The 23,489-nt window shown below is 44.3% G+C and overlaps 1 protein-coding gene across 5 annotated transcripts in view; it reads left to right on the plus strand.

Annotated features, from left to right (window-relative positions):
- ttc7b (tetratricopeptide repeat domain 7B) overlaps positions 1–23,489 on the plus strand; it is a 408,001-nt gene that overhangs the window by 286,249 nt on the left and 98,263 nt on the right. For 4 of the 5 annotated variants that reach the window (XR_011351037.1, XM_069915898.1, XM_069915899.1 and 1 more), the window contains exon 18: positions 9,351–9,553. Coding sequence is in view for 4 of the 5 variants with exons in the window: in XM_069915898.1 (XP_069771999.1) it covers positions 9,351–9,553 (203 nt within the window). In the remaining variant the exon portion in view is untranslated. Of the gene's footprint in view, positions 1–9,350; positions 9,554–10,814; positions 12,035–23,489 lie in introns of those variants that run through there. The other variant, XM_069915900.1, reaches the window with a different exon arrangement.

Genomic DNA, 23,489 nt, shown 5'->3' on the forward strand with positions numbered 1-23,489 from the left:
ATTTTCTTGCGGTCTTCGGTAGAGCAGTTCCCGTCCCATGCAGTGATGTGACCTTGTAGGCTGCTTTCAATGGTACTAAGTTGCTAAGGGATGCAGGTGAAGTGTTGAATTTCTTCAGGCTTCTGAGGAAGTAGAGGCACTGGTGCACTATTTTGGCCATTGCATAGATGTGGGTTGACCAAGACAAATCACTGGAGATGTTTACCCCAAGGAACTTAAAGCTGCCTGCTATCTCCTCTTGAGCACCAATGCTGCAGACTGGGGAGTGAGCTGCAACCATCCTCTTGAAGTCTGTAACCAGCTCCTTAGTCTTGCTGATATTGAGGGAGAGGTTGTTGTCCTGGTACCAAACCATATGTCCCACTATCCCTCTTCCGTAAAGACTGCACTTCCTCGCCAAAAGTATCGATAAACTAGATGTAGAAAGTTGGTTTTCCACGGTAGGAGGACAAGAGGGCACAACTTCATGATGGAAAGGCGTCCACTTAGAACTGAGATGCAAATAAATTTCTTTGGCCAGAGGGTGAAATTTGTTGCCACAGGCAGTTGTGGAGGCCAGATCATTGGGTGTATTTAAGGCAGAGGTTAAGAGGAGAAGGCTGGGCAGTGGGGCTGAGTGGGAAAATGGTTAATCTCAGGATTAAATCGTGAGGTAGACTTGATAGGTTGAATAGTGGGACATATGGTTTGGTACCAGGACAACAACCTCTCCCTCAATGTCAGCAAGACTAAGGAGCTGGTTACAGACTTCAAGAGGATGGTTGCAGCTCACTCCCCAGTCTTTCTCCTCATATGTCTTATGGTCATATAGTATTAGCCCAGCTGTTTGTACTCAGGTCTCATGAATAGATACTGACTTGGAGGCAGCTACACAACCCCTGCTTGAAGAGTCTCAAGGTATGAAGAGAAAATAGTGGGAACGGCAATTTGGGCAGAGAGAGAGAGAGAGAATGAAAAGTAATGTTCTCATGAAATTCATTTCAAGAGGAATAGAACATGAGCAGGGGTGTGATGTTGAGGCTTTATAAGAAACTGGTGAAACCTTTCTTTGAGTACTGTTTTTGGCTCCTCATTTAAGAAAGGATGTGGTAAAGTAAGAGAGGGTTCAGAGGGGGTTCACAAGGATGATTCGGGGAATGAAAGAGTTATCTTCTGAGGGACATTTGACAGCTCTTGGTGTGTACTCATTGGAATTTAGGACAATGAAGAGAGTTACATTGAAACCTTTTGAATGTTGAAAAGCATGGAATGACTAGATGTAGAAAGATTGTTTCCCATGGTGGGAGAGTCTAGGGCGAGAGGGCACAACTTCAGGATTGAAGGGCATCCATTTAGAACAGAGATGCGAAGGAATTTCTTCAGCCAAAGGTGAATCTGTGGAATTTGTTGCCATGGGCAGTTATGGAGGCCGGGACATTGGGTGCACTTAAGGCAGGTTTTAATAGCTTCTCGATTCGCCAGGGCATCAAAGGTTATGGGGAGAAGGCTGAGCAGTGGGGCTCAGAGAAAATAGATCACCTCATGATTGAATAGTGGGGCAGACTCGATGGGCTGAATATACCTCTACCTTATGGTATTATCCCTGAAAGGTCACCTGTTGACAAAGGTCAAATGCAGATTATGTTGCTACATTTTTCCATCTGATTCTCACCAGTAAGAGTATTTTGCCTTACCACCTGTATCGCAGAAATCCCAGCCAAAAAAAAAATGCTTGTACAAGGAACCTTTCAAAAGCAAAAAGCTGTTATACTTGTATTTGAAACCTTTTTCGGAAAATCACATTTTTTTTCCCAGCCCAGATGAAATTGATTTAAATGGCACAATAAAGGCGATGTACTATGAGTGGAAACTATTTAATCATGAGGCTGTCTGGAAAATGGAACGTCAATTCACAGAACGTCAAACCACATTGATGTGTTCAGTTCACTGGTATTAAATGAAAATTCCTGTGGAGGAAAATGGTTCTTTCTCTTTCAAGATGGGACTGCAGTTTTTCCAAGAGGACTCTGGTGTTGCAGCTCAGCACAAATTTAGCAGAGGGAAGTGTGTGGGCTATGATGCCACAGCAGGGTTTACAGTGGAGGCACAAGGTACCGCAGATGCCGCAATACACAATCGTGCTGGAGAAGTTCAGCATCCACGGGGAAACAGCGTTTCGGTTCCGGGCTCTTCATCAGGTGTAAGCAAGAACAGGCAAGCTCCTGAATAAAAATGTGGGGGGAAGGGCCGGGAGGAAGGGGCAGAGGGAGGAGCACAGGCCAACAGGCTGTAGGTGGAAAATGTGGCCTTCTCTACGTGGGAGATACTGGGCACAGACTGGGAGATCACTTTGCTGAGTGCCTTCACTCTGTCCGTACCAGTGACAGAGACCCCCTTCCAGTACCCAACCATCTTAGTTCTGTGTCACATTCCCATACTCACACATCTGTCCAGCCCTGATGCACTAAACCACCAAGAACATCTGTAAATTGGAGGAACAATGCCTAATTGTCCATCTGGGCACTCTCCAGCCAAAATAGCATTAATATCGACTTTTCCGGTTTCTGCTAACCTGCTCTTCTTTCCCTCCCCTTCCCTTCCTCCTTCCAGCACTCCTCCCCCTTCCCTCTCTATTCACCCATCTATCCCTCCTCCCCTTGCTTGCTGCTGTCCCCTCCCTCCCTTCTCTGCCTATTATCTCCCACCCTACTCTTTTATTCAGACACCTGCTGACATTTTTCCCATACCCTTGATGAAGGGCTCAAACCTGAAACGTTAGTTCTGTATTTTTACCGTTGCTATATAAAGGACACTGATGGACCTGCTGAGTTTCTCCAGCTTCGTGTTTTTACCATCTGTAGATGGTACAGCTGAGAAGTGATAGGAGGAGAGGGAAGGATAGGGGTGATGAGCTGGAGGAAAGAAGACAGAGGGACAGGGAAAGAAGCAGAGCAGAGACTCATCATACAGTTTATACACAACTGCGAGCTGCAGTCTAAGAGGGTAAATCAAGGAATAGTACTGATGCCCTTCCTGAGGATAGCATAGTCAAGATGGTATGAATGGCCTTCTTCAGTGTTGTAATCAGTAGGTACTAGCTGGGGATTGTAGTTTGACAGAATGGGTAATGATTAGCTGATGACAGCCACTCTTGTTCCGAGTAGACCAGAATTCCACAGATGGGTCTCTGGTTTCACAGGGTAATTTCTATTCCACAGCTGGATTCTGTTTTACTGGGTAATCTATGATACCACAGATGGGTCTCTGGTTTCACAGGGTAATTTCTATTCCACAGCTGGATTCTGTTTTACTGGGTAATCTATGATACCACAGATGGGTCTCTGGTTTCACAGGCTACTTTGTGTTTCCACAGCTGGATTTTATGGTTTCATGGGGGAGTCTATGATTCCACAGCTGGTTTCTATGGTTTTTCAGGGTAATGTATGATTCCACAGCTGGATTAAATTTAAAATGTTTAAATTACATTTAGACATAGTAACAGGCCCTTCCGACCCATGAGCCCGTACTGCCCAATTACACCCAATTGACCTACAACCCCTGGTAACACTTTGAACAGTGGGAGGAAACAGAAGCACCCAGAGGAAACCCGCGCAGACTCGGGGAGAACATACAAACTCCTTACAGAGAGTGCCGATTCGAACCCGCATCGCTGGCGCTGTAATAGTGTTGCACTAACTGCTGTGTTAACCGTAGCCCCCAAATTGTATGGATTTTATTGTTTCGCATAATTCCTGTGTTTTTACACGGTAAACTCTGGTTATAATAGGTGTACTCTGAATCCTTGCTGCCTTTGCTCCTCTTGTTCAATTGTACAGATTTGGAGTGTGGTTGCACACACCACACAATCAATCTACAATAGCAAGGAATGAATGTTTAGGATGTGTGTGGTGGGGGAAATCAACCACGCAGTTGCTTCCTCCAGAATACTATTGAGTTTTTTGAGTTGTTGGGGTCACGGCGAGACAAGTGAAGGTTTACTCTTTCACTGTCCTGCCCCGTTGCTTGTAGATAGTGGGAAAGGTGTTGGAATGGTTATGAGCTCTTCACCAGAGACCATGTTGAGGCTGCATAAAGAAATAAAAAAACACATTCACTTGTTTTCAGCACAAAAGCTGTCGACATTTTTATTTTTTGGCACCAGCCTTCATCCTCGAATCCTCTCTAGCCACACCCCCTTCCTTTCCCATTCGCTGGAAGCCCACAGCTGCAACGAGCATCAACTTTCAATGTTCTCTTGAAGCCACAATTGAACCCAACTGAGCTCACAGTTAGAGATGCCGACAGTAGTGTCATTGCACATCAAGGGTAGGCCTCTTTAGACAGCAATGAACATTATCTAGCAGCATTGTGGCCTGCAACGGACTGTGGTCTAGATGTTGCTACATGCAGGTGTGGACTGCTTCATTTTCCAATGATTTGCCAATAAAATTGATCCACGTGCATCCCCCTTCTGACAGAAAGTTTATTGTCAGAGTACATACGTGACACCACATACAGTCCTGAGATTCTTTTTCCTGCGGACTTACCATCAATAGGGTTGTTGAAGATAGTTAGGCTGCAGTGATGTTCTCAGGCAGGAATGATGGAGCTGCAACCATCATGAACATGTATAATTCTCCACAGTACAAACTTATTGTCCTTGTATAATGCACAAGGGCCTGGCTGCAAACATTCCACTATTCCTGTGAACCTTTTAGTTTGTGGTACTCAAAGATATTACAGAAATATGAGCCTTTTTCCTAATTTATGTTTTTCTGCCATTCAGATTGAGGTATTTTAGCAGATGTCTGTGTTATTGTCAAGACCAGCATTTATTCTGCATCCTTGATTGAACTAAGGGAACAGTTAAGAGTCCCCTGCTGTGGGTCTGGAAGGCAGACCTCCTTCTCCAAAGGGCATTCTTGAACCAGATGGGGTTTTAATGCTAATCCAGTTATTTTACGTTTAGGATTACTGAGGTTACTTTCTTTAAAAATTCCAGATGTCCTTAATCACTTGAATTTAAATTCCCCTAGTGGCGAGGTTGGAGATGATCTTGTGTCTCTGGATACTAATTCAGTCGCAATAAGTTTGCAGATTCCCTTGAATTGCACTTTCAACTGTACACCCTGTCTGTGAATGTGCCCTGCCCGACCCTGCCATTAGAGTAGCTCCATTTTCAAAAAATGCAACTCTTTTAATCTCACTGAATGAAATAAACAAGTTTGTGATCATCCAGTAGGAATTGTTGAGTCAGTACAAACTCATCCAAACCCCAATGGCATATTTGTGTCCTGTTTGAACTCAGAGAGATTCCAGGCCCCACGCCCAGGAGGCTTACTCACTGCAAGACCCAATTCCCAGCGTTTTTGCTAAGCCTTCTCATTGTAACATCAGGCTTTGTAGCCATTTCAAAATCTCTTCTACCATCTGCATTCTTGTCCATTTGAGCATTCAGGTTGTGCACAATCCAGTCGATCACTTCGCCCCTCCTGAATCACTCTGAAAGAGTGCAGAGAAGATTTACCAGGACATTGCTGGGATTTGAGGAGTTGAGTTAAACAGGTTAGGACTTTATTCCCTGGAGCAAAGATTTGATAGACGTATGCAAAATTACAAGGAACATCATGCTGTAATGTTCTATGGATAGAGTAAATGTAAACAGGTCTTTTTTCCACTGAGGTTGGATGAGGCAAAAATGAGAGGACATGGATAATGAGTGACCAAAGAAATATTTAAAGGAATGGATCAGCTCATGCAGACTCAATGGGCTGAATAGCCTGTTTCTGCTCCTATGTCTTATGGTCTCGGACTAATGCTCCAAGTGTGACCTAACCAAAGATTTATACGCCTTCAACGTAGCTTCCTTACTCATTGCCTTGCCCAATGAAGGCAGCCTTGCCATATGCTTTCTATCACCACTCTGTCTACTTGCGTGGCCACCTTCGAGGAGCCAGAATCAAACCAGTGACCCAAGGACATCTCTTTTATGTCCTGCAACCCTCCATTCTACCAACTGAGTGGTTGATGGGTTATCCCCATCAAAGTCTGCTGCTGTAGCCAATGCATTTCGGGAGAATTTGTTGTGCACAAGAGGCTGAATTTCAACGTCAGTCATCATTGATTCTCAACTGTAATTCATTTGTTCCTCAACTGCTTTGAGACATGCTGAGGTCATCAAGGGGCTATAGAAATGCAAGCTTTTTTCTCCTGAATATTTTTGTGACAAATGGTTCTTCCCAACTAAAAGTCATTAAATGTTCATTATGCTGCCCCCATGCACATAGGAAAACAAAAGCAATTGCACATAACATCAAAAGGATGAAAATTGGCAACTCGGGCACAGTTGGCGTAGCAGTTAGTGTAACACTCTTACAGCAAAAGCGACCCAGGTTCGAATCCTGCGCCGTCTGTAAGGAGTTTGTACGTTCTCCCCGTGTCTGTGTGGGTTTTTCCCAGATGCTCCAGTTTCCTCCCTCCCTCCAAAAGTTGAAAGTTTATTTGAGTAAAATTGGGCGACATTAGTTTAAACGGCCGGAATCAGCTTCTGCCATACTGCAAATAAAATTTCTAAAAATTTAATAAATTCACTCCTGAAATAATAATAACATCCATTTTAGATGCGAAACAGTGTGCATCTTGTAGTTACCTGATTAGGTTACCCACCTTGCAAATCACTGTTTCAATGATCTGTTGAGTGAAGACCGGATGGAGAGCCACAGATGTTAACCCATTGGGCTCTTCTTCTCTATTGAGAGGGTCCTGGCCAACTGCCTCACAGTGTGGTACAGTTGCTGTTGAGAAATTTATTGGGGGTCAATCCACAAGATCATAAGAGTGGCAGAGAGGATCACTGGAGTTTCCCCCCCCCCCTCCCCCAACAATCGGCAACAATCTGGGATCTACCTGAAGAGGGCACGCAAAATCATTGAGGACCCCTTCCACCTGGCACACAGCATCTTTCAGCTGCTCCCATCGGGAAAAAGATCCAGGAGGATCAGAGCCAGGACCACCAGGCTGAGGAACAGCTTCTTCCCACGGGCAGTGAGAATGGTGAACGACCAAAGGAACTGCTCACACTCACCATCCGAGACCCTCATTTTCATGAAACAATATTTATTTATTTATGTGTATAGATCAAATACTTGTCCTGCATATGTATTCTTTGTCTGTATGTGTGATATATCTGGTTGTGTGTCTGCGTGTTTTTCAGCGAGGACCGGAGAGCACTGTTTTGATAAGTTTACAATCAGAGGACAATAAACTTGACTTCATACTCTTCATGGCTAGACTGAAATAATTTTTGGCTAGTTTCCTGAAGAGAAGATGAGATTGAGGAATGTTTTGAAAGCAAAAGTTCTTGGGAAAGATCTTGGATGCAGTGGGACCTGCTGAGTTCCCACAGCATCTTTGTGTCTTTATTTCTTGCAACAACAAGTAGATAGGAATGTTACAATTTGTTCCCACCTCTACCACTGCTTCTGCAGCTTATTCACCCCTCCCCAGGTCTTTTAAATCTTCGTCGTCTCAGATCATGGCCCATCATTATTAACCTAACCTGTCAGTATGTGGAAGACGTAACTAAGATGCCAATCCCCATTCGGAATACCGGAATACCAGGCAAATTTTCTCTGCCAGATTTCTACAAATGTGTAGTGGACCGGTCAGGCATGGGGACACCAATAACCCCCCCCCCCCCCTCGTCCCCACTGAGGGTAAAGCCCTGCAAAAGATAGGGGATGCAGCCCAGGACATCACAGGGAAGCCCCTCCCCACCATAGAGAACGTCTACAGGAAACGCTGCTGCCATCAAGAAAGAGGTGTAGATGCCACAAGCCTCGCGCCACCAGATTCAGGAACAGCTGCCACCCCTCCACCATCAGACTCCTCAACAAGTTCAAATCAGAGACTCATTAAAGGATCCTTATTTTTGCACTTTATTGCTTTTTTTCCCCCTCTCTGTATTGCACAGTCAGTTTGTTTATATTTCTTTATTTGTTTACATGTGCACATTGTGCCCAGTTTTTTTTAACACTACCAATGCGTGGAAATTCTGCCTGGCCCGCAGGAAAAAGAATGTTGGTGTTGTATGTGATGTCATGTATGTACTCTGACAATTAGTCTGACATCTTTAAACCTTGGATAAAACATGGTTAAATCGCTATTATATTTTATTGGGTACAGTAGTGGCAGGATGGTGAAAAGTTCCAGTGAATCTCCAGTCAGTGCAGAGTAAGAGATTCTCAGTGGGAAACCAACGGAATAAAGCAAAGAAATAGTTGTTGGAGGAACTCAGTGGGTCAAGCAACATCTGTGGGGAGAACTGGTCAGTCAGTCTGAGCATTTCACTGCTGTGTACAAGTGGGTAAACCAGGCAATTTACCCGGTTACCTCCCTGGGAATTGTGCGGTTTGAAAAGGTTGGACCAGGCAAGTCTGGTCAAAATCGACTGGGCTCCAAGACCTGGGTGGGGCGTACTCTCAGAACCCATTGATCTCCTTCTGGCAGTGTGAAAGCACAAATGGCTTACCAGGTAAGCTTCATGATGTGAGCGCCTGCGTGCGTGCATCACATCACATGCTCTGCAAATATGTGGTTCTTATTCCTCCATTGTTTGCAACATAACTGACAACTATGTTTACACTAGTCGCCTGCTTTATAACTGAGGCACAGAGTTGCAGGACCAACATTGTAAATCCATCCTGTTCGCCATTACAATTGTGCAATTCATCTTCCGGTGGGACTTCCTGTGAGTGCGTAACACGTCACTCACGACGTTAGCACTGGGGGCGGGACCCACCTTAAAATGTCCTGTTGCCGATTTACCAGGTAAGGAAGGCTGCGTTGTGAAAGGCTCGGGATGCGCAGCCTTCCCAGGAACTTTACCCGGGTCCTAGGAGAATTCCCTACATTCGGCAGTGTGAAAAAGCCTACTGTTTGCTCAAGAGTCCAGCACCTGTAGTTTTTGTGCAATACACAAACATGCTGGAGATACCTGATGAAGTGTTCAGTCCCAAAGCGTTGGTTACCTGTTACTTCCTGTGGATGCTGTGTGATCTGCCGAGTTTCTCCAGCACATTGGTCTGTTGCACTCGATCCCAGCATGTGCAGATTTTCTTGTTTAATTCCTCTCTCTGCAGTTCTTTGTATTTCTCTAGCAACTGAATCACTCCAGATTAGCTGGTAGATTGAGGTGACTCCCTTTTATAGTACTACAATGCCCCTAGGATACAATTGCTTGCTGAATCTGGTATACATCCTCGTGACAATAGTTGAGCCAGTCACTTTGTCTCTGTAAGAGAGGCGCATCAGTAGAAGCATGAGAGGGCCATGAAAATGCTGTTGAGTTCCAATTTTAATTTATCTTTCAGCTGAAGTATATGTTGGTGTTGGAAAACCTACCGAAGCCACAGCTTGTATCCAGGAGGCAGCGAACCTCTTCCCCACGTCACATAATGTGCTGTTTATGCGTGGTCAAGTGGCAGAACTCAGAGGAAATATCGATGAAGCCAAGCGCTGCTATGAAGAGGCGCTGTCCATCAGCCCCACTCACGTGAAGACCATGCAAAGACTGGTACGTCAATCAGTTATCTATATTTTCATTTTGGTGTCTCCATTTGACTGTTGGTTATACTTGCACAACCTTCAGTGATATCGGTTTAGTGGCGCTGATGTTTATCCGGTGAAACGTGGAAGTCTGCAGACGCTGTGATTGCAGTAAAAACGCAGAAATGCTGGAGGAACCATTGTTTCAGTCCTGAACCCTTCTTTATGGTATGTGTAAAAAGCAGGCAGATGGCTGAATTAAAAGGCTGGGGAGAAGGGAAGAAAGGGCAGGGGGAGGAGTACAGACCAACAGACAAAAAATGATAATTGGATGTGGAGAGGACAGGAGAGGAAAAGTGAGAACTTATCAGGGGAGGGACTGGCTCAGTGAATGCAGAGCTGAGGGAAAGGAGACACAGAGAAAGGGGAAGAGAGAGACAGAGCTAGAGGAAAGAAGACAGGGATGGACAAGGGGAGGGGGAATAGAATGGAAACCAGAGGTTAATGTTAATACCATTGGTTGGAGGGCACCCACCCAGATGGAAAATAAGGTGGTTTTCCTCCAATTTGTGGGTGCTCTCAGTCTGGCAGTGCATGAGACCGTGGACAGACATGTCGGCATGGGAATGGGGTGGGAAATTGAAATGGGTAGCCACTGGGAGATCCCCGATATTGCGGTGGACAGAGCTGAGGTGCTCAATGTAGCGATATCCCAGCCTGGGACCAGTCTCTCCAATGTAGAAGAGGTCACATGGGAGCACCGGATGACGACCCCTGCAGATTCACAACTGAAGTGTTGCTTCACTTGGAAGGACTGTTTGGGGGCCCCAAATGGTGGGGAAGGAGGAGGTGACGGTACAAGTCGAGCTCCTCCTGCAGTCACAGGATCCACAGTAATCCTGGAGACACAGTACCAGTAAAATTTGCTTCCACTTATCACCCTCCACCAGCCATCTCCAGTTTCACCCGAACAACTTCTTCTTCCAACTGACCACTCTTTCCTCTCTCTCCCCTTTGTCTGACACCTGCCAATCAACCGCCTCTGTCTACCAGCTACCAACCCCCCACCTTATCTTCCCTCATCCTTCACCCTTCTCTACTGGCCCCTCTTGTCCTCATTATAGTATCTCCCCTCTACATTCCTGGGTTCTAACCCAAAACATTGACCATTCTTGCTCTCCCACTGATTTGGCTAGATCCGCTGAGTTCCCCCAGCAGAGTGTTTATCGCCCCCGTCGCCCTGTCATCGTTTCTATCATAAATTCTTGCTTGTCTCTGACTTCCTAAAGAAAAGACCACAGTCTGTCCGGTCGGTAGCAGAGCTTCGAGCACAAGCAAGCTAAGCACTGGTGCACAACTGCATCACCAGATCCAGCTCCAACAGTGTCATCAAGTTTGCAGATGGCACAACAGTCGTTAGCCTCATCAGCAACAATGAGTCGCACTGCAGAGAAGAGGTGGAAAATTTCATGAAATGGTGTGAGAGGAACCGCCTAATCCTCGATGCGGACTAGGTGAAGGAAATTATCATGGGCTTCAGGAGGACCAGGTACGACCACCCTCCACTCCACATCAATAATTATGTAGTGGAGAGCATCAGGTTCCTTGGAGTTCACTTAACTCGTGACTATCATGGACGCTCAACATCCCCTCTCTTATCAAGAAGTCTGCACTTCCAAAGCTACTGGCCACCATAATGTCAACCTTCTATAGGAGCTCTATCAGGGGCATCCCAGCCAGCTACATCACAGTGGGGTACAATTGCTGCAGAAAAATGGATCAGAGGTCAATCCATAGGACCATAAGAGTGGCAGAGATGATCACTGGAGCCTCCCACCCTCCTCCCCCCAACAACTGGGATTGTTGACTGAAGAGGGTATGCAAAATCATTGAGGACCTCTTCTATCCCACATACAGCTCCTTTCAGCTGCTCCCATTGGGTAAGAGATACAGGGATATCAGAGCTAGTACCACCAGGCTGAGGAACAACTTCTTCCTTCAGTGAGAATGATGAATGACCAAGGGAACTGCTCACACTGACCATCCGAGACTCTCATATTCATGAAACAATATTTATTTACTTACTTATTCATATAGATGAAATACTTGTCCTCCAAATGTACTGATTGATGTGTTTTGCACCGAGGACCAGAGCACCACCAGTGAAGAGCTGTTGAAAAGACGATGATATATTTACATGGGCAATTAGCATTACAGGTAGACCCCGACTTATAATGGGGTTCAGTTCCAGGACTCCCATTGTAAGCCAAAAATATCGAAAACAGGTGAAAAACGTGAGAACAGGTCGAAAGATGTGAGAACAAGGGGAAAAAAAACACGAGAACAGGTGAAAAACACGAGAACAGGTGAAAAAAACACAAGAACAGGTTGAAAAACACGAGAACAGGGGGAAAAACACAAGAACAGTGTCGCTATGGAACCATAGTTTGAAAAATCGTATGTTGGACCATCGTAAGTAGGGTTCTATCTGTATAAATGTGTACCAAAGTATGAGTGAATTTATTAAAATTCACTAAAATCTGCATGTCTAATCCAATTTCCTGTGTTCTGTCAATGTGAACTTTGATCTCATAAAATTTAAAAATCACATCACAGAACAGAGACAATACAACTGTCAGATTGTTGCAAAAGCCCAATTAATTAAAAGGATGTCCTTTGAGGAAAGAAACCTGCATCCTTCTCCTGTCCTACTCCATGGACAAGAAGTAAAACACAAAAATCTCCAGACCCTGTGCTTGAAGTAAAAGCACAAAGCTGGAGAAACTTGGTGTCCTTTATGTAGCCAAGATAAAGATACATAACCAACATTTCGGGGTTGTCTCTGGACAACATGGGTTGACTGTGAATTGCCTTTTTAGATCACCCAGCAAGCCCATCGGTTGGATGAGAACATTAGGACCTGAGGAGAGGGTACACCACTTGCACCTTCCCTGGGGAAATGGCGATGAATGTAGATGTCACTCTTTCCAACAGCGCTTAGTTCTCAAGTTTGAATTATATTCACCTAGAATTGTCACTGATAAGCTTGGCGTTCCTGCAGAACCGTGTACTTTGCCTCAGGAAATTGATGAGTATTAAAAATAAATGGGAGTCACTGATTTAATTAAACTACGCCTGCATGAAGTCTGATAATGAGTCACCACCTGACAGTCTCCTCATTGACTCAGGGCAGTGTGACAAGATTGTATTTATAAGAGAGCTCAATTGTGAGGACCCAGAATTTAAGACACCAGCAGTCTTTGGTTTCTGGAAATTTGTTTTGGGCAAGGGGAAATAGTGCTGTAAATGTTATTCTTCACACCTCTGGTGTTCTAGAGCAGTGATCTCCATATTCAAGCAGAGCTTTAAGTGAAGAATTTATCTTTCAGTGTGCAACTTGAATGAATGGAGATTCATTCAATGTAGATTGTGAGGTTGTGTTATCTTGTTCTGGATTCTTATGCAAAATGTAATCCCTGAATCCATCCAACTCTGCACTGAGGCAATAACAATGAGAAGGTGGAATTTCTCGCTATAGGGTCCCAACCCAGGTTGACTGTCCATTTCTCTCCACCTGGTGCCACTTACTTACAGTACGAGAGAAAGAGAAGCAAGAGAGTCCCTTCAGAGTCACTGAGTGTCTGTGGATTCACCTCCAGCGCCCCCAACGGCCTCTGCAGATGCACAGACCTGCTTGATCCATTTCCTGATGCTCAAGATTTCAGCATCTGTAGTTTCTCTTGTTTCTCCTGATCAAATATCAGTTGTCTAAATCAGCCATTCTCAATGACACCCCTGGGGGGGTTGGGGGGGTGGTCACAGCACATTTAAGTAAAACCCCCGTTTTCTTTTCACCTCATGTATCATAAATATTTTTTACGTAGTCGGCAGGAGAGAAGTACAGAAGAAACCAACTAAACTTGACTGCTTCACAGGGAAGGGGATCCAGAAACTTTGAACAAGGGGGTGAGGGGGCCTTAGGCAATAAAAGATTGATAAAAAATCTAAATAATCAACTGATCACTTGTTGATGGGTTAAAACTTGTTTAAATTCTCAACTAATCTTGGGTTGTGTTGGGGTAAGTACTTTTTTTATCCATTCAGATTTTCAGGATTAGGGCATTTGAGGTAAGGCCAGCATTTATTGCCCATCCTGAATTGTCTCTTAACCATACAATACATCCTGGAATAGTCCTAGCCTTAGCAAGCTTGTCTGTAATTTCAGCTCATGGTTTTCGCCCCTCAAACCTATTCCACTGATCAATTATTTTGCGGTGTTGTAATTCCACACGCTCATTTTGCTTCCCTGTTTCTTGAACTCTTATTTGTTTGTGATCTGTCAACGTCAAGTGTCTTGATGAGAGAGGGCAGCTTCTACTACAACTTGATGGGGGATAAATGCTTCCTGACAACACGTCTAACTTCCATAAAACATCAGAGCGGAATTAGGCCATTCGTTCCATTAAGTCCACCCTGATTTACTGTCTAATTTACTGATCATTTTAACCACATTCTCCTGTCTTCTCCCCATAACTCTTGATTGCCTTCCTGATCAAGGATGTATCTACCTCTGTCTTAGATCTACCCATGACTTTGCCACAGTCATCAAGAGCAACGAATCCCACGGATTCATCACCCTCTGGGTCAAGAAATCCCTCCTCATCTCTGATCTAAAGGGGCGTTGTTGTATTCTGAGGCCATGCCCTCTAGTCCTAGACTCCCCCACCACAGGAAACATGCTCTCCATGTCAGTTCTTCTCCAGGCCATTCAGTGGGGGCATGAGGATGCTTTAACTTCCTGCCGATATCCAATATATTTGCCAGCACATGATGGCCTGGCATGGAGTTCCAAGATACCAAGTCCTCTCTGAGCATGAGGAGGGAAAACAGGAAATAAAGTTGCTGGATCACCAAAGATTGCAGTTGCCTCCTGGGTTCTGTTTTCAGTCGGGGACTAAAACATTGGATGGCACAGTGACTCCGCAAGTAGAGCCATTGCATCACCATTCCAGTAGCCCAGGTTTGAAATTTGAAATTTAGACAAACAGCGCTGTAACAGACCCTTCTGGCCCAAGATCCTGTGCTGCTCAAACTTCCTAATTAACCTGTGTTAACTATGTGTTTTTGAATCGTGGGAGGAAATTGGAGCAACCAGGGGAAACCCATGCAGACATGAGGAAACCCCACAAACTCTTTACAGACAGCCCCAAATTCGAACAGGGTCTCTGCTGCTGTAATAGCATTGAACTAACTGCTGAGATAATCATACCACAGCGATGTGAATTCTTCTCATTCTCCCTTTGACCACATGCATTTGTCCTGGGTGCTCCAATTGACTCCCACGGTTATGTGGTTGGTAGGTTTTTTGGACACTTTAGGTTACCCCTGGTGTAAGTGGCTGGTGCTATCTTGGAGGAGTGGATGAGAATGTTATGAGAATAAAATAGGTTGGGGTAGTATTCGTCTGCATGAACTCAAAAGGGTCTGTTTCCATGCTACATCTCTCTACAATTCTGAACCGAGCTGACAGAAACAGGAACAACACTGGACAAGAAATGTTTTCAAAAGGTTTGCTTCATGAAAACAAATTGGGGATTATGATAGACAACTTCAAGCTGAACACAAAGATAATTTCAGATTTGCTATATCACGTAGGAAATTGGAGAAACTTTAAATTAATTTTATTGAATTTAGCATGTTTAATTGCGTAATGATGGTGACACATTGCATTAGTTCAACTGACCTAAAAAAGTCTTGTTGCTGAATTTCATTTGTACTCAGCATCTGATGCCTCTCATCAGTGTCCGTCAATACTCGGCCAGCTTTGATGGATTCCAGTTGCCCTGATACTGCTTTTCCATGGTCACAATGTCCTGGTGAAACCTTTTACCTTGAACAACACTGACTGCACCAAGATCACCACGGAAGAAGTCCAAGTGCATATGCAGAAATTGAATTTTCAATTACGATGTATTTCATTGAAACGTTAAAAGTATGACAGTAAATCACAAAGGTAGGTTATATCTGAAAAACAGTACGTGATAGGAAAGCTTTAAAGTGATTTTCATGATCAGTTGCCCAAAATCCATACAGTACACCCAAAAGTGTTCAAGAAGCAAAATCTTTGTTGTCCAGTGTCATGTATCTGTCTAAATGTTGAATGGAGCAATGTTCGAGAACTTGGCATCAATATTTCTTCAACTGAAGTGAGTGACAAGGGAGGTGGCTTTAGTTTATGATTTCTTTGACAGTTTCTCATGTAAGGAAAGTAAGTTTCTTACAGAGCAGTCACTGAAGAAATTTGTAATGAAGTAAAACACAAAGGTTCGCAGATGCTGTAGGAACTCAGGCGGTCTCGCAGCCTCCTATGGAACGGCAAGGATATTGTGCTAGAAACCTAAACGGGTGATCTAGCCCTGGGGAGAAAGGAAGCCATTTAACAAAAGCCTTTTGATTAAATTCACAAGGAGGACACCCAGATAAAACCACCCTGTTTTCTGGTCGACTCCACTGATTGTAATTGGCATTTTGAGGAAGAGAAATAACAATTTCTTGGGGAATATCATCTAGCTAAAGGGTGAGGCCCACCTAGAAATGAGCATATTTACACTTATTACGCTACCTTTCTGAAAAAGCTCCCTGCCCTGCAGAAATAAAACACACTCGTCTGTAGACACTGTGGTTAAAGTAAAAACACAATGCTTCAGAAACTCAGCAGGTCACACAGTGTCCTTTAAATAGCAAAGGTACACAACCAACGTTTCAGGCTTGAATGAGCCCTTCATCGCCCACTCCCTATTCTCCCTCTCTTCTTCATCCCTCCAGCTTTCCATCCCTTTTCCCTCCATTCACAGAGCCAATCCCCTCCCCCCCACCCCCGCCTTCACTCCCTTATCCACCTTTTACCTCCTGCCTGTGGGATCATGCTCCTGCCCCCCCCTCACCAATTTGTTCAGACACCTGCCTACATTTTGCTTATACCTTGATGAAGAGCTCAAGCCTAAAATGTTGGTTATATCTATTTGCCTTGATTGATCTGCTGATCTCTGATACTTGCTGTGAGATTGGATCCAGCTCAAGAAAACTAGCCTTGAAAGGGACCAGTTTGGTCTTCTTTGTAAAAAAAAACTTTATTCTGATATGATTTGGTGCAAGTATGATCTAATCCAGACATTCTTGACCTTTTTGGCTATGCTCCCACCCCCCACCCCCCCTTTAGGACTCTGCTCAAAGTTTATGGGCCCCCTTCCCTGTGAAGCAGTCAAGTTTAGTTGGTTTCTTCCATAAATTCTCTCCTGCTAACTACATAAAAAACCATTTAAAATATTTTATTATGTCAGTCCATGCATGACCTCCTAAATGTGCTGTGGCCCCCAGTGAGAATGGGCGATTTCTGATTACTGGCTCGTAAATCTCACAATTTCATGAGAAGTGAAAGGTGAGCACAGAGAGTAGGAGATAGTAGGAGAATCAGTAACCAAAGGTTGGGTGGGGGGGGGATAGATTTAACAGGAACCTGAGAGGTTACCTTTTTCACTCAGAGGATCGTGGGTGCATGCTATACAGAACTGCCCGATGTTGGTGTCTAAGTGTGCCATCTTACTTCTCTCAGGCCTTTCAATTCCTTTCTCCTCATGTTTGCATTTAACGCCCCAGTAAAAGCGAAACCTGCTGACCAACAACATTAACTGAAATGATTTACCAGCCTTATGTTTTTGTTAAATTGAACATAATAACTGTAGATGGCCAGAACAGAAAACATTCTGATATCACCACATTCTCAAAATCAAGCAAAGAAAACACATTTTCTTTTTGGTTATCTTCAGTGCACAATATTGCAGAACATCAATCCCACCCTTTCACTTTTTACTGCTACTTTGATGTTTATAGAAGTCAACAGCTCAGGAGGAGTCCATTTGACCCATTGAGGCTCTTTGAGAGCTGCTCTAATTAGTCCCACTCCACTGCTTGTTCCCCATGGCCCTGCAAATATTGTTACCAGTTTTCACGGCGTCCTCCTTGGGAGAATTAATTTAAGGTCTTGAGTTTTATGGTGTGTCAGATCTGCTTGTAATATTTAAAGAGGAGAAAAGTGGACCAATCCTTGGAACATTTACAAATTGGCAGGGAGCTTTTTCAGAAAGGTAGCCAAGTGTAAATATTGCTCATTTCTAAGTGGGCCTCACTCTTTAGCTAGATGATATTCCCCAAGAAATTGTTATTTCTGTTCCTCAAAATCCCAAGTTCAATCAGTGGAGTCGACCAGAAAACAGGGTGGTTTTATCTGCGGTGTCCTCCTTGTGAATTTAATCGAAAAGCTTTTGTTAAATGGCTTCCCTTCTCCCCAGCCTTTTAATTCAAGCACCTGCCTGCTTTTTATTCATACTTAGAGAAGGGCTCAGGCCCAAAACGTCGGTAATATATCTTTACCTCCCATGGACACTGCAAGACCTGCTGAGTCCTCCAGCATTTCTGTTTTTTAATTACAGTCACAGCATCTGCAGACTTTCGTGTTTCACTCCAGCTTTTAATCTCACAGGTTCTCCTTAAAAAGGTGCAACATTTTTAAACCAGGCTGATTCATTGAATATTTTGAAATCTGATTCAGACACAAACCGACTTGTTGACCCTACTCCTGCTCTGGGGACGCAGTTGATATGGGCTTCTTTTACAAATGACAGAGGGGTGGGTTCGCTTACTGTTGCGGCTAGCGCAATGCAAATGCAGCGCCAGCAATCCAGGTTTGAATCCGGCGCTGTCTGAAAGGAGTTTGTATGTTCTCCCCGTGACCTGTGTGGGTTTCACCCGGGTGTTCCCCGGTTTCCTACAAAAACATAGGGGGTTTGTAGATTAATTGGAGTATTTGTGCGACACTGGCTCGTGGATCGGAAGGCCCTGTTACTGTTCTGTATGTGTTAAAGAGTTTAGACCATAAAAGAAATGCCACTGTCTCAAATGCTGCAAATACATAGTTTAGTTTTCATCATCGCGAAAGAGTAAGGCAGGATTGACTTCTTAAGCTCATGTTTATTGTCATGCATACCTTGCAAGAGGAGAAAGTTTGTTTAGCAAACTGTTCAGCTCGTCAACCCATACTTAGAACTGCAGTTAAACCACAGTGCAGAATTATAGAGAGATCAGTTAGAACAGAACCACAGAAACATTATTGTACATGTGTGAGACCATTCAGGGGTCCGATGACAGCAGGAAATCTGTCTTTAAATGTGGTTGTGTGTGATTTCATACTTGCAAATCTTCTTCCCAAAGGAGGGGGCTGAAAAGAGAGCAGCCGGGGTGGGGTGAGCCTTTTGTTGGTTGGCTGCTTTTACAAAGCTCTTCAGAGCTAATGATGGAGGTGCAGATCAATTTCTCAACCGGGACGTAGGTCTCCTTTACCTCCTCCGCATTTTCCTCACTAATTCCAAGCTCCTTCCAGCCCCCACCCCCCCCCCTCCCCTACCCCCTCCCCGGCTGGAATAATCGGTGTCTCCGTTTTCCATTATTCTTGCCGTTTCTGATGTGGGGAGCATTTGTTGGATTCAGAGGACAGCAGTGGACTGCTCACAGCCTATGGAACCTGGCCAGCACAAAGCTGCTTCAACTGCCCATCTGGCTGCAGTGATTGGTGACTTACGACTCTGCCAGGATGTAGTCAATCTGCACACACATTCCCCATTTAAGCCGACTTCCTCCCTCCTTTCCCCTTTGCAATGTTATGCAGCTGTCAAAGCAAGGAATTAAAGACATATGTTGTCCTCTTGGATGCATTTCACCATTAAGCCAGTGATTTGCAGGAGTTCCTTTTGGTCCAATAAAACTCTACAGTGATACCAGAGTGGGGTAAACACAAGAAATAGAATCAGGGGAAAACATATGACTCTTTCAAGCTGCCTCCAATCAATTCTGAACCAGCCTTGTTCTCATATTGTCTGGATCCTTTTGGTGACCAAAGATATCGTTCAAGTTCAAGTATATTGTCATCTGATTGCACAAGTACAACCCGACAAAACAGTGTTCTCTGGTCCTTAGTACAAAGCACACAAACAGACATAACACACATACAGAAAAATAATACATACGCAGGCAAATATTTAATCTATCCAAATAAATAAATATTATTTCGTGGCTATGAGAATCTCGGATGGTTAGAGTGTGCAGTTCCTTAGGGAGCAAGCTGTTCCTCAGCCTGGTGGGGCTGGCTCTGATACTCCTGTAACTCTTCCCCGTCAGGAGTGGCTGAAAGATGCTGTGTGCGGGGTGGAAGGGGTCCTCAATGATTTTGCACACCTTCTTCAGACAACAATCCCAGTGGATCACGTTGATGGGGGGGAGGGAGCCAGTCCAAACTGCACTCAACAACTGAGTATTTGGGAATCAAAATCCTCCGAATAAATTTTTTTAATCTTGTCAGTCCTTGTTCTGACGATGACTTCCTCATCCGGAGAATATCTACACATCCTTGCTGGTCAGAAGGAACATCTGAATATCTACCATGTTAAACCCTACTTGGATTTCAGTGAAATCACCTCTTCTCTGAAAATCACCTCTTCCCTTATACGGCCAAAGTTTACAATCCTTCCTCCCAGTTCAAAGACTAGTGAGGAGCCTAGGCCTCGCAAGGAGTTAAAACCCAGTGGTTAGAGCAGGAGGTAGAGCAGCTTTCTCACCGCTCCAATCACCTCCATTTGACTCTGCTGCTTGGTGCTGGCTGTGAGGATCTGTGCATTTTAATATACTGCATGAGCAAGCACATGTAGAACTTGCAGTACACCAACATTTGTTAGTTTCTCACATTTTAAAAACATTTTTTCCTGTTTTCTTGGTACTGTTAATAACATCATATTTTCTCACGCTAGACTCCATCTGCCATTCGCTTGCCCACTCACTCGACTATATATTTGGAGACTTCTTCCTCATAGTTCACCTTTCCAACTAACATTGGATCATAGTTGAGCACATCAAAGCCACTCATGTAGACCATGGCGGTATGGAGAGCATAGTGGTTACCACACACTATTACGGTGGCAGTGACCTGGATTTGAATCCGGCGCTGTTTGTAAGGAGTTTGTACGTTCTCCCCATGTCTGTGTGGGTTTCCTCACAAGTTGAAGGGAGTTTAAGAAGCTATATGGTGTGCTGGTCTTCATTAGTCAGGGGATTGAGTTCAAGAGCAATGAGATAATGTTGCAGCTCCATAAAACTCTGGTTAGACCACACTTGGAATATTGCGTTCAATTCTGGTCACCTCATTACAGGAAAAATATACGTAGATGCTTTGGAGAGGATGCAAAGGAGATTTGCCAGGATTTTGCCTGGATTGGAGGACCGTCATATGAAACAAGGTTAACAAAGCTCGGGTTTTTCTCTCTTCAGTGACGAAGAATGAGAGGTTGACAATAGAGGTGTAAAAGATTAAAAGCGGCTTGGATAGGCTGGACACCCAGCATCTTTTCCCAAGGGTGACAGTAGTAAATACCAGAGGGCTTTTGTTTAAGGTGAGTGGAGGAAAGTTTAGAGGAGATGTCAGAGATAGGTTTTTTACACAGAGTGGTGGGTGCCTGGATTGCATTGGCTAGGGTGGTGGTGGAGGCTGATACAATAGGGACATTCCAAAGACACTTAGTCAGGCATGTGGATGCAAGAAAAATGGTGGGTTATGGGTGTGAGATAGGGAAAGATTAGATTGTTGTGTAGTTGGCTGATAGAGATCAGCCCAACATTGCGGGATGTAGGTCCTGTACTGTGCTGTAATATTCTATGAACCAGCCCATACCTTCATGTAGTAAGATTTAAACATCATTCAGGCATGGGCTGGTAAATGATGAGTTACAAACATACCCTCTGCAACAAGAGATGATTGAAACACCAACTCTTTTTTTTTTAAATTTTTTTTTATTTTTCACTATGAACCATACTGACCAAAATACACACAAACATTTCCCTCTTGAATATACACAGTGTCATTTTCTCCCCTTTTTCTCCCCTCCCTTCCCTCCCTCCTTCACCCCCCTCCCCACCCACTCAACGTTCAACATATACGATACATTAAACCCATTAAACAATGTCATCACTCAATGAAAATAAAACCCACAGTGTCTTTTTCTCCCCTCCCTTCCCTCCCTCCTTCACCCCCCTTCCCCACCCACTCAACGTTCAACATATACGATACATTAAACCCATTAAACAATGTCATCACTCAATGAAAATAAAACCCACAGTGTCTTTTTCTCCCCTCCCTTCCCTCCCTCCTTCACCCCCCCTCCCCACCCACTCAACGTTCAACATATACGATACATTAAACCCATTAAACAATGTCATCACTCAATGAAAATAAAACCCACAGTGTCTTTTTCTCCCCTCCCTTCCCTCCCTCCTTCACCCCCCCCTCCCCCATCCACTCAACGTTCAACATATACGATACATTAAACCCATTAAACAATGTCATCACTCAATGAAAATAAAACCCACAGTGTTTTTTTCTCCCCTCCCTTCCCTCCTTCCTTCACCCCCCCTCCCCACCCACTCAACGTTCAACATATACGATACATTAAACCCATTAAACAATGTCATCACTCAATGAAAATAAAACACCAACTCTGATCATCACCGGGTTCCCTCAGCTCATTGTCCTTGGAATCACCGTTTGCACCCACAACATCTCCACGCGCAAGTCAGAAGTGTAATACAGTTGTCTACGCTGGCCTGTGTGAGTGCGATTCCAGTAGTGCCCAAGACACAATTACAGTGCAACATTATCAAAGTACCAGCAACCTGGGTTTGAATCCACTGCTGCCTGAAAGGAGTAGTTTGTGCGTTCTTCCTCTGTTGCCTGTATGAGTTTCTTCTAGGTGCTCCAGTTTCCTCCCACCTTTTAAAATGCATGGGGTTGTAGGTTAATTGGTGTATTTGGGAGGCATGGGCTTGTGGGCCCGAAGGGTCTGTTACCACGCTGGATGTCATCCGTGGAAAAGCAGCTTCTTGATCTTCCATCGCTGGTGCACCCTGGCTACAGCATGAAACACAAAAGGCTGCAGATGCCAAAATGCTGGAGGAACTCCGCCCGACTTTTCCGCGTCCATAGGAGGCAAAGATATATTGCTGACGTTTCAGGCCTGAGCCCTTCAACGAATAAGCCAGAAGCAGGAAATCTCAGAATTTAGACAATGCAGGCTGGGGGACACCAATAAAAGGAGTTAATTGGATATGATAAGGGAAAAGGTAAGAATTTATAATGTTTGTGCGAAATTGGGGGAACAACACCTCATCTTCTGACTGGGCACCCTCCAACTGGATGGCATTAATATCGACTTCTCTGACTTTCATTAAGTACCCGCCCCCCCCCCCCCCCCCCACTGTCTGTCCATTCTGTCTCCTTTTGCACAAACATAATAAATTCTTAACTTGTCCCTTATCATATCCAGTTAACACCTTTTGTTGGTCTGGATTCCTCCCCCAGCCATATTCCTTCTTAACCACCCTGTCTACCTGGGAATCCACCTTCAATGAACTCTGTACCATAACTCCAAGATCCCTCTGTTCCCCTGCATTCCTCAACGCCCTCCCCTAAACTGCATATGTCTTATTTTGGTTATTTTTTTCCAGAATGCAGCAGCTCACATTTGTCGACATTAAATTTCATCTGCCATCTTTCAGTCCACTTTTCCAGCAGCATTGTCTGAATCCTGAGACTTTCCTGCTTCTGGCTCATTCTGCTTATCCCCTGAAGAAGGGCTCAGACCCAGAACATCGGCAATATATCTTTGTCTCCTATGGATGCTGAAAAGACCGACTGAGTTCCTCCAACATTTCTGTGTATTTTTACACCTTGGTTACTGCGTAGGCGTGAAACACCCAGAGAAGTTGATTGTCCAAAGGTGCAGTGTCTTGGGAATTCAAGTTTCTTATTAAGAAATAATAATTATCCCAAAACTAGCGAATAAATGTAAAAACCCATCTGGTTCACT

The sequence above is a fragment of the Narcine bancroftii genome, chromosome 2 (genome assembly GCF_036971445.1).
Source record: "Narcine bancroftii isolate sNarBan1 chromosome 2, sNarBan1.hap1, whole genome shotgun sequence".
Lineage (NCBI taxonomy): Eukaryota > Metazoa > Chordata > Chondrichthyes > Torpediniformes > Narcinidae > Narcine > Narcine bancroftii.